At 36.9% G+C, this 12,476-nt stretch overlaps 1 protein-coding gene across 1 annotated transcript in view; it reads left to right on the top strand.

The window, feature by feature from the left end:
- The window catches only part of LOC125997887 (ubiquitin-conjugating enzyme E2 E2), a 191,527-nt gene that overhangs the window by 147,235 nt on the left and 31,816 nt on the right, over positions 1 to 12,476 (top strand). Inside the window, exon 4 of the mRNA XM_049766073.1 lies at positions 1,307 to 1,454. Within this exon, the coding sequence (XP_049622030.1) occupies positions 1,307 to 1,454 (148 nt within the window). The remainder of the gene's footprint in view (positions 1 to 1,306; positions 1,455 to 12,476) is intronic.

The raw sequence follows: 12,476 nt of genomic DNA, 5'->3' as shown, positions 1-12,476 counted from the left end.
TTATCATTGTAATTTACCCAGTTGTTGAAATCTTAACTATTTAGTTGTCCTTGTTTATTTATTGAAGCAAAAGTGTTTTGTAGCATTAAATAAAGTTCAGGTATGTATCTTTGAGGGCCTCAATATTCAAATCCCTACTATTCTTCACTCTTCCTTGTTCCCAAAACCTACGTCAGTGCTTATGTGCTAACTAAATTTTGGCTTTGAATTCTGGCCGCAGGGGAATTCCACTTGCAAGTGCACTTGTGCCACTTGTATAGCCAGTTATATTTTCTTTAACATTTCTAGCTGTTTTGTGGAATAATTGATAAGAGGTTATCATGACTGTATGTTGCAAGAAGGTCAGATCCTTTTAGGTGTGCCTGTCTGCCCCGAAAGTGATTTCAATGTTGTCATCTGTCGTGTGGTGACTGGACTTGTCCTTTCTGAAACTTGGCATCATATGAATTAAATAAAGCTAATATTTGAGCAAATACTGCCCTATCTAGTCAGGTGACAACTCCTAGGAAAAAAATCTGTAATTTGTGTATTTCAAAATTTAGAGCATTTTTGAACTTTGAATACCTGAACACAGCTCTTAAAAAAATGTGATATTAATAAGCAGTATTAAATCGTATTGCTTAAGACATGAAAAAACAGTTTCTTAATTTTAAAACTGATTTAAATTTATTTTTTCAGAGTTCTGTAAAAATGGTCTATTAAAAAGTTCCATAATAAAGCACACTTCAGAATAATGCCAATGCAGTGTATTGTGGTGGACTACCTATCATAGGAAGCAGTAAGCAACGAATATTACATTTAAAATATAGTAAAAGGTTTTTCAAACGTACTAATACAAATATTTTACAAACTAGACATCATATATGTACTCTAGTTCATAAAGCATTCCCACATGAATTGGGACAAATGCATAAACTGTGATACAAATTTTTCTTGTTATAGATTTCCTATGCTCTTTTGAATTTTATAAATGTGGCAAAACAACTAGAGTCCAACAAAAATTTCTTTGAAAATTTTCATATCTAATCTTTTTCTTTGAAAATTTTTAGAGATCAAATGTTAATTTTTTCTAAACATTACTATATTTGAACCAAGTAAACTTCCATCTAAAGAATAGTAGTTAAATGATGACCATCATATCATTTTTGCAGTTTTAATCATATTATACAGACCAAGTTCTAAAATAATTGTTTTGATTCTTAATTTTTTAATATGACTAAGGAAAAATAACCAATAACCCTTAAATTATCTTGACTGACAAAGTTATGTCTGTTTGCAAAATAATTAACTTTATATTTTCTTCTAGGTTACCTTTCGAACAAGAATCTATCACTGTAACATTAATAGCCAAGGTGTTATTTGTCTGGACATCCTCAAGGACAACTGGAGTCCTGCCCTGACCATTTCTAAAGTCCTCCTTTCCATCTGCTCACTTCTTACAGATTGCAATCCTGGTAAGAGACTTTAAAAACACTGTTGATTGTACCTATTTAAGACTTACTGTCATATTTTAATAAGATGTGCTACTATAACAACTACTGCTACTATTATTATTATCAATGATTTTAAATTTCCATAGAATTAACTCTTTATTTAAAGAAAATACGTTACATAGTTGAGCATAATATATTTATTTCCAGTAAGTGAAACAAAGTTATTGAAAAAAATTAAAAAATGGGAGAGAAAAAAGAAAGTTAAAAACAAAAGAAAGAAAAAGTATAGTAGCAAGCACATTTGTGGAAATTATTATATTCTTGTTAGCTGTCCATTCTGTTAAGTTGGTGTGTTCCTATCGGATTACAGCATTAAACAAATGAAGTTAAAGTACTATTACTGATACTACGACTTTTAAGGGTCAGTACTCAGCTGCCAGGCCTCCCAGAAAAAGGAAGATAGGCCTGCACTTGCTCCAAAAAGCTCTGATGATATCAGTACCAAAAATTCGCATACCTGAAGCTTAATCAGATTCCTGAAGGGAATTCTAGAGAGCCAGTGAGTGATGATGTAGGAAAATGGTGGCTTTGTATAATAGAAGTAGCAGGCATGTCTTCGGCAAGACAGACACTTGGCCCACCCTCTCTTCTCAAGATAGTCAGCCTTTTGCTTTGTTGGCCATTGAACCCATAATCTTCCATGGTTAGGTTTACATCTCTCTCATTTGATAAAAGAGTAAGTCTGTGGAATAGGCCTGCTTCGAATATCAACTGTTCTGTCACTTGTTTATTTGAGTTTTTGGCTTGGCTCTGAACTCAGAAATCACTTTTAGCAGGCTTGGAGTATCATATGGGATGACAAAGATCAAACCTGAGTCAGTCTTGTGCAAGGCAAGCACCCTACCCACTGTGCTATCACTTCAGTCCAACTGTTTTCTTTTTAAAATGACTCTTCACATTAGTGTTTTTAAAACTCTGATTTGCCAAGAAATAAAAATTATAGTATGATTTTTATAAAAAAATAATGAAGTCATTGTAAATTAAGTGAATTTAAAGAATGCATTAAATTCTTCTGCAAAAAGGGGCCAGAGAGATAGCATGGAGATAAGGCGTTTGCCTTTCATGTGGAAGGTCGGTGGTTCTAATCCCGGCATCCCATATGGTTCCCTGAGCCTGTCAGGAGCGATTTCTGAGAATGGAGCTAGGAGTAACCCCTGAGTGTGGCCGAGTGTGACCCAAAAAAACAAAACAAAACAAAAAATTATTCTGCAAATAATAATAGTAATAATTGAATATCTTTGATTAGATGCCTGTTAAAAGATTTAATTTGAGAAATGTTGGCTGTTAAATCTCATAACAAGCAGGCAATATAGCACAACCATGACTTTCTTGACATCTAAATATCCATGCATCCTGACAAGCGATTAATTTTGTTTTTTAATCTGAATAATTCTGAACTAGGAAATACTTAAAAAGTTAAAAGAAAATAGAACTTTACTGGAAAACTATGGAGAGTTTATAGCCAAACCTTTGTGACTTTCTGGTGTGATCAACAATGGAAGTTTTTACTTCCTCTGTATTCCTCGATGTGTAATTATATGTCTTTGGCCAACTTTTATTAAATAAAAATAAACCAGTTGCCAATTTTTTTACATATCAGAGTTTATTACAGAAAATAGGAAAATTAAATGTAGCTATAGAGTTCTCATTAATGTTTTCAGTTGGAATGCTTTTCTTTGAAATTCCTTCTTTCATGTTCAGGAACAAAACAGCCATTCACTACTTTTAGAAAGTTTTATATTGAGAAATGACATAGGAAAGAAAAGACAAGTGGGAGTAGGGTTTTCTTATAATTCCTAGCTGGCTTATAAAAGAGGAGGAAGGGGCCAGAGCAGTAATGCAGGTGGTAGGGTGTTTGCCTTGCATGCACTAACCTAAGACAGACTGCGGTTCAATCCCAGGCAATTTCTGAGCACATAACCAGAATAAACCCTGAGCATCACCAGGTATGGCCTAAAAACCAAAAGAAAAAAAAAAAACCATGAGGAAATTAATTTTTCCATTTTATGTAATTTTAGTAATAAAAATTTAGTAATAAAAGTGCAATACTATTAAAACAATATATTCATAAAATATATAACCATCACAAAATAAAGTTGTGCAAATATCGCTCTAATGATAAATTGCTTGGTCACCCATAAGACAATAGTGGAATATAGTAAAAAAATAAGTTAGGTTTATTTTTTAAATCCTCAGTGAAATCTCAACAAGAGTGCTTTATACAGAGAACTTACCTGTCATTCATATTTGAAGTATTTTACTTAACTCTCCTTTAGATGTCATGGGTAAACAACAGCTCAGGTTTTGATAGACTCAAAACCATTACAAGAATTAAATGTCGTAGGGCATTTGTCTTGCATGCGTTGACCTAGGATGGACCTCAGTTTGATCCTTTGGTGTCCCATATGGTCCCCAAGCCAGGAGCAGTTTCTGAGCGTATAGTCAGGAGTAACCCCTGAGCATCATCAGGTGTGACCCCAAAGCAAAAATAACAAAAAAGAAAAGAATTAAAGGGGATAATTTAAGACAAGACAAATCCCATAAACGCACCAAACTTCTGCAGAAAAAAAAATAACACAATAATTTCCATGACACTCTCTCAATGACAGTGGGCTAAATACATCAATAAAGAGATATAGAGTGATAGGATAAGTTAGAAAAATTGAACCCAACTTAGTGCTACATACAGAAAACACATTTGAATAGTCAGAGCAAATACAAACACAAAGCCAACAGTTGGAAAATAATTCTTCAAGCAAACAACTCCCTCAAAAAGACCATGGTAACCACATTAGTATCATAGGACATAGACTTCATGTTGAAAGAGTTATGAGAGAGCAGAGCTATTTTTTCATGATCAAGAGTTAATATCAAGAGATAGGAAGAACTCTCCTAAACATATAAGTATCAAATGAGGGACCAGCAAAATACTTAAAACAACTGCTAATAGACTTAAAGACACTGATAACATCACAATAGTAGTTAGAGACTTCAACATCACAGTCACCTCTTGATAGATCAAATAGACTGAAGCTCAATAAGGAAATACTTAATGGAAGAGAAAATATTTATATATAAAAATATATAAATTCATTGTTTACTCACATAATATTATGAGAGAAGTAATTTTAAAGAGGTCAGAGAGATAGCTTAGTGGAATGAGCTGAGGCCTGAGTTCTATCCCTGACATGGTGTGGTCCAGATATAGCCCTCCCCAAAAAGAGAGGGAGGGTTAAAGAGTTTCTTTACCTTACTTAAGGAATTTCCAAAGAACCAAGAATATATCATCTATATTCATTAATTTTTGTTAACTCTTTTTTTTTTTTTTTTTTTTGGTTTTTGGGTCACTCCCGGCGGTGCTCAGGGGTTACTCCTGGCTGTCTGCTCAGAAATAGCTCCTGGCAGGCACAGGGGACCATATGGGACACCAGGATTTGAACCAACCACCTTTGGTCCTGGATCGGCTGCTTGCAAGGCAAATGCCGCTGTGCTATCCCTCCGGGCCCAATTTTTGTTAACTCTTAAGTCAAAGTATATTGCAGACTCATGATTGATACTTTGTAATGTACATGGGAGGGTAAATTTGTAATGAATTTTTAATAAAGAAAAATACAATATTGCTTGTTCTAGGTTAAAGGTCCCTCCGATTACTGATGTTTCCTAGTGGTGTTTTGTTTCATTCTTAACTGTTGAGGACCATTTACATTTTCAGTCTTTTTTTTTTTTTTTTTTTTTGGTTTTTGGGTCACACCTGTTAACACTTAGGGGTTACTCCTGGAGCTGTGCTCAGAGATCACTCCTGGCTTGGGGACCATATGGAACGCCAGGGGATCAAACTGCATGGGCAAGGCAGACACCTTACCACTAGCAATACCGCTCTGGCCCCAGTCTTTTTTTTTTTTTAACTTTTTCTAATCGGGGGTTTGGCCCACCCCCTGGCTACCTCCTGGCTCTGCTCTCAGAAATCACTCCTGGCAGGCTTGGGGACCACATGGGGATTTGGGGAATCGAACCTGGGTCAGCTGCATGCAAGGCAAATGCCCTACTGCTGTGCCATCTGGTCCTACATTTTAAGTACTCAAGATTAATCCTACTCGGTCAGCAAGTTATTTAGTGCAACATTAATTTAATATTTAACTGTAGTAATTTTATCTACCTTTTAAAATAGTGTACATACTAATCAATGCTTTTTACAGGTAAATCTGTTCATGTTTTTATTATGACTTACTATTTTAGTCTTAAGTTTTTATTGAACATGTGTAATTTTTGCATATTTGTATGCTCTTGCTTAGCAAAGAGGGCATATAAATAAAAGATAAAATTTTGCTTAAGATAGTTCATGGTAGATTTAAGGAATACCTTTCTTTACTATCCTATACTCACTATTTGATTTTTATTCCCAGCTTTTGATAAGACAGACATAACTGTCAGTCTTCACTAACAGTTTCATCCTGGCAAGACCTGTCTTTACTCTGTATTTTGTCTGATTATTTGGTAAGCTCTTGGTCTCCAGACATAAAGGTTTCAAGTGTTACTTGGCAGGCATTTACTATAAATGCATCTTTTCAATTATCTAAAATACGTAGAAATGGAAATTATTAGCTATGTGTGGTCTTCGTAATTTCCTTAAATATCTTCTAGATAAACCTTTGGAGCAAAAATGCTATTTCTTTGTTGGTTCATCTATTTAGCAATTTAGACTTCTGCCTCCATCTAGTCCATAATGTAGTGCTTTGTTAGTACTGTAGACTTGTTATTGGCATTCAGAATCATTCTGATTTGTTTGTTGTCAGCCACATCTGTAACTGATACATAAATGATAGCTTGGATATTATGTAGATTTTTATAATTATTTAAAATTTTTAAGTTTAAAATACTTTTTGGGTGTTTTTCTACAGTGCATTCAAAAGTACTCTTCAGCCTAGAAGCCGAGAATCTAAATAATTAGATTCTAATTATTTTCTGTCTCAGTGCAATTCCCTACATGACAGTCAAGTTCCCTTCAGTGAGGACTGTCTTCTGAGATCACTAACCACTTTCCCAACACTAAGAAGGTCCCTTCATCACCACATTGATTTGTAAATAATCTTTATGCCCTAGGATTTGCTAATGAAGTTATTCTATACATTTCTAGTTGTCTTAATTCTTCAGAGACTAGGTGTGACTACAAAGGGAAGAGTGATACAGAAAGAATTACTCTCTCTCACCTTCTACCCTTAAATAGAATAGAGAAAGCAGTGTGAACCACTGGGATTTTACTTCTTCTCTTACATCAGCTTGTTCATTACTTCCTTCTAAGGTCTGATTTTTGGCTTTGTTTTGTTTTTTTCATGAATCCTGATTTTTTTTTAAAGGCAGGTAAGTTAAAAATTGAACCAACTTCGGCTTTTGTTGATCTTTCGGATTGTTTTTTGAGTTTCCACTTCGTTGATTTCTGCTCTCAGCTTTGTTATTTCCTTCTGCTCCCTATTTTTGGATCCTTTTGTTGAGCACTTTCTAATTCTATGAGCTGCGTCATTAAGCTATTCAGGTAGGCCCCTTCTTTCTTCCTGATGTGTGCTTCCAAAGTATAAATTTTTCTCTCAGTACTGTTTTTGCTGTGTCCCATAAGTTCTGATAGTTTGTGTCTTTATTATCATTTGTTTCCAGGAAAGTTTTGATTTCCTCTTTGATTTCATCTCGGACCCACTGGTTATTGAGTATGAGGCTGTTTAACTTCCAGGTGTTAAAGTTTTTCTTCTGTGTCCCTTTGTAATTCACATATAATTTCAGAGCCTTGTGGTCAGCGAAGGTAGCCTGCAAAATTTCTATCCTCTTGATATTATGGAGGTATGTTTTATGTGCCAGCATGTAGTCTATTCTGGAGAATGTCCCATGTACATTGGACAAAAATGTGTATCCTTTCTAGGAATATACCCTAGGAACACAAAAATACAATACAGAAATCCCTTCCTTACACCTATATTCATTGCAGCACTATTTACCATAGCAAGACTCTGGAAACAGCCAAGATAACCTTCAACAGATGAATGGCTAAAGAAACTGTGGTACATATACACAATGGAATATTATGCAGCTGTCAGGAGAGATGAAGTCATGAAATTTTCCTATACATGGATGTACATGGAATCTATTATGCTGAGTGAAATAAGTCAGAGAGAGAGAGAAAGACACAGAATGGTCTCACTCATCTATGGGTTTTAAGAAAAATGAAAGACATTCTTGCAATAACAATTTTCAGACACGAAAGGAAAAGAGCTGGAAGTAACAGCTCACCTCATGAAGCTCACCACAAACAGGGATGAGTTTAGTTAGAGAAATAACTACGTTTTGAACTATCCTAATAAGGAGAATGTACAAGGGAAATGGAAAGCCTGTCTAGAGTACAGGCGGGGGTTGGGTGGGGAGGAGAGAGATTTGGGATATTGGTGATGGGAATGTTGCACTGGTGATGGGTGGTGTTCTTTACATGACTGAAATCCAAACACAATCATGTATGTAATAAAGTTGTTTAAATAAAAATAATAATAAACATAAAAAATGTGTATCCAGGTTTCTGGGGATGGAGTGTCCTATATATATATAGATATATATCTATATATAGATATATCTATATCTATATATAGATATAGATATAGATATATATCTATATATATATATATATACTAGGCCTCTTTCTTCCATTTCTCTTCTTAGGTCTAGTATATTCTTGTTGGGTTTCAGTCCAGTTGACCTATCCAGTGTTGACAAAGCCGTGTTGAGGTCCCCCACAATTATTGTGTTGTTATTGATAGCATTTTTTAGATTTGGCAACAATTGTATTAAATATTTTGCTGGCCCCTCATTTGGTGCATATATGTTTAGGAGAGTGATTTCTTCCTGCTGTACATGCCCCTTGATTAATACAAAATGTCCATCTTTGTCTCTTACAACTTTCCTGAGTATAAAGTTTGCATGATCTGATATTAGTATGGCCACTCCATCATCTTTATGGGTGTTGTTTGCTTGGATAATTTTTCTCCAGCCTTTTATTTTGAGTCTATGTTCTGACTATTCAGGTGCATTTCTTGTAGGCAGCAGAAGGTTGGATTGAGTTTTTTGCTCCATTTAGCCACTCTGTGTCTCTTAACTGGTGCATTTAGTCCATTGATGTTGAGAGAAAGAATTGTCCTGGGATTTAGTGCCATCTTTATATCAAAGTTTGGTGTGTCTTTTGGTCAGTCTTGTCTTAAAGTAGGTCTTTCAGTTTTTCTCTTAAGGCTGGTTTTGAGTCTATAAAGTTTCTGAGCTGTTGTTTGTCTGTGAAACCATGTATTCTTCCTTCAAACCTGAAAGTGAGTTTTGCTGGGTGCAGTATTCTAGGCGAAGCATTTATTTCATTGAGTTTTGTCACTATGTCCCACCACTGCTTTCTGGCCTTGAGTGTTTCTGGTGACAGGTCTGCTCTAAATCTCAAGGATGTTGTAATTTTCCTTTTTGATCTTGCTGCTTTCAGAATTCTGTCTCTATCTGTGGGATTCGTCCTTGTGACTAGGATGTGTCTTGGGGTATTTTTTCATGGGTTTCTTTTAGTTGGTACTCTTTGGGCATGCAGGATTTGATCACATATATTCTTCAGCTCTGGAAGTTTCTCTTTAATGATGTTCTTGACCATTGATTTTTCCTGGAGATTTTTTTTCGGGGTCTTTGGGACTCTAATGATTCTTCTATTTTCATCTATTCCCATACTTTGACTAATTTTTCCATTGTTCATTTGCTTTAAGTTTTTTTCCCAATCTCTTCTGCTGTATTGGAGTTATTTATCTCATCTTCCACAGCACTAATTCTATCCTCAGCTTCTGTTACCCTGTTGGAAAGCTTATCTATTTTGTCATTCAATTCATTTACTGAGTTTTTCAGTACTGTTATTTGACCTGTTATTTCAGTTTGGAGTTTTCTGATTTCTGTCTTCATATTTTCTTGGTTCTTATTAGTGTTCTGTTCAACTCGATCCATGGTTACTTTGAGTTCTGTGAGCTTCTTCCATATTTCTTCTCTAAACTCCTTATCTGAGAGACTGACTAGTTGGAGAACAACTGCAATAGAAGGCAAAGGACTTGTCTGACAGGAATAATCACATTTGGGAAGGGAGTGGAAGGAGGTCTCAGAGCTTGCCCTAGAGGCGGCTCGAGAGGCAGTGTGAGACAAAATTGCGTGAACAAAATTCAGCTATAGAAAGTTGTTGTTTCTTGGGGTCAATAAAGATGGTATTTTGTAACATCCTTCTGGCCTTCCTCCATTAGAATGATATTTCTCAGCCTACTTTTTGCCGTTTTGAAGGATGAATTTCTGGGCCAGTTATGGTAAATTATGGGCACTTGTTATGAACAAAGAGAAAAAAGTTTCTTTCTCTAAACCCTAACACTTCTTTCCCTGAGAGATGCCTTCAGTTTCCTGACAAAGACAACCTCTTTAGACAAATGTTGACCCATTCTGTTGGGACGGAAATGTAAATGTGCACAAATTAGTCCATGCCACCCTGCTGGGGTTTTGCACAGATTTTCCTACCTGTCCACGCCGCCCTGATGGGGTTTGACTGGCAACCTACGATGAGGCCCTCAAGGTTCATCCAGTTCCGTCTGACTGGGGGTCCGTACTCTACGTCCACGTTGGGGCGCCACTTGTCCTGGCCTGCAGGACAGGTTATCGCAGGTATTGAGGGGTCCCAGCCTGAAAAGAGAATGGGGAGAAAGAAAGGTGCCAAGCAACACAAGGCTTGTCAAGGCTCCAGTTTATTGATTGGTACATGCTTTTTTTAAGCATGATTTTACAGGGGGTAGAGAGAGAGCAGGATGAAACAGCCTGCATTACAGAAGTCATCTTATAGGTAATCTTTACATGCCATCTTTACATACAGAGCACAGGAATACCTCAAGGTTAGTGAAGTTTCAAGGATGTCACAAGCTTCCTGGAATGTGTGACTGATAGGAAACTGTGGTATTTCTTTGGGCTCTGGGGCTAGCCAATGCCTTAGGTTATGTACTGTAGCCATACAAGACTGATTTGTCCTGCAAAATTCCATATTAGCATTTGGTCTCTGACAGTTGGCTGTTTTCCGGTCATCAGAGTTGCCATCTTCATTCTATATGTCTGTTGCTGGCCTGCGTTGTTTCCCCATTGTCATACTTGTATTGTGGGGTTTTCTACATTTTGTGGTGGTATTCATTGGCTAAATGATGTGCACGGCCACGCTCCTCTGGCTTCACCCTTTCTGGGTGGGTTGACTCGCCTCCAAGGAAGGGGTGCCCTCCGTGGATGAAGCCTCACACAGGGTCAAATCTTAGGCCTTAGCACGCAACAGAGAAGACAGTCCAGAGAGAAATGCTGGGCTTCAGAGATTCAGCACAGTTCCTAGTGTGATTTTTCCTTCTTGTTGCAGTGGTGTTCTTTCATTAGAAAGAGCGCATGGCTACAAAGCGAAGCGGAGCCCTTTTCGGCACACTCCCGAGAGGTTCAGGAGACAGGACAGTAAAAAAATCAAGCACAAGCAACGCTCACAGTTTCTCACAGTTGGGAACCACTGGGCAGGCGTAGATTTTCCCAGCCTGACATCACAAACAGGCAACTTGCCTTTCTGCAAAATACTGCTTATAGCCAGTTTTCACAATTGGAAGCAGTTTCTTGGCCTTCCGGCCCAGCTTGAATGAGCCTCTGGGAGAGCGAATTTTATGGGCCCTTTTCAGCCTACTCCCGAGAGGTTCAAGAGACAGGACAGTAAAAAACCACGCACAAGCAACACTCACAGTTTGGAACCACTGGGCAGGCATAGATTTTTCCTAAAAAAGTATTTTTCAAAAGAAGCAGTATTGTCCACATCATCTTTTACAACAGGCATGCCCTATGAATCTCAATTTAAAACTTGGTTTTGGGGTCAGGGAGATAACTTGAAGATCTGGAGTACATGCTTTTTATGCCTTGTTTGATCCCCAGCATGTGAGTGACCTCTTCCCAGTGCTGAAAATTATCCCCTGCGCATTGCTAGGTATGGCCCAAAAGACAATTTAAAAACAAACAACTTTGGGGCCGGTATGGTGGCACAGCAGTAGGATTTTTGTCTTGCACGCAGCTGACCCAGGACAAATTGCAGTTTGATCCCCATTGCCCCATATGGTCCCCCAAGCTAGGAGCGATTTCTGAGCATTTAGCTGGGAGTAACCCCTAAATGTCACTGGGTGTGGCCCAAAAAAAAAAAAAGAAAGAAAATTTTAAAAAAACAAACTCTCTCCATTGTGATCCTGCAGTGTTTTGTTATCTTTGATCTATCACCAACATTAGTTTAAGGAATCTGTTGTGCCTTAATTCTTGGGCTTCATGATATAAAAATAACTTATGTATTCGTTTTCAGTTTATTTATAAAATGCACTTCACCTACATTCTTAAGTTCTTGATTTTTCCCTTAACCTCAAGCCTGAAATAATTTCTGTACTCCCTAAGAATCCTGAGTTGGAATTAATGACATAGCGAAGTGAACTCAAATGTATTTCTTCAGAAGGAACTTTTTTGGCTTATGTATGTTTGACTATTTCTTCTTTCCTCTTTGCCTGTTAACTATTCTCATTCATCTACTTCTTTTTTTAACATAATTTTTATTTTAATTGTAGTAGCTTACATATTGTTCACAGTAATATTCCAGGTACATATTTACATTGAATCAGGGGAATTCCCAACACCGAATTGTCCTCCCACAACCTATCCCATCCTGCCTCCCATATCCTCCACTCTTCCCCATGGTTAATTATTTCTAGGAGTTTTACTGTGGACTCTTTCGGGTTTTCTATGTATATCATTATATCATCTGCAAAGAGGGATAATTTGAGTTCCTCTTTCCTAATTTGGATTCCTTTGATTTTCTTCTCTTGTTGGATTGCTATTGCTAGGACTTCTAAGATTATACTGAATAAGAGTGGAGAGAGTGGACAGCCTTGCCTAGTTCCTGACCTTAGT

This window comes from Suncus etruscus, chromosome 20 (assembly GCF_024139225.1).
Source record: "Suncus etruscus isolate mSunEtr1 chromosome 20, mSunEtr1.pri.cur, whole genome shotgun sequence".
Classification (NCBI taxonomy): Eukaryota; Metazoa; Chordata; class Mammalia; order Eulipotyphla; family Soricidae; genus Suncus; species Suncus etruscus.
This window is presented reverse-complemented; position numbering and strand designations above follow the sequence as displayed.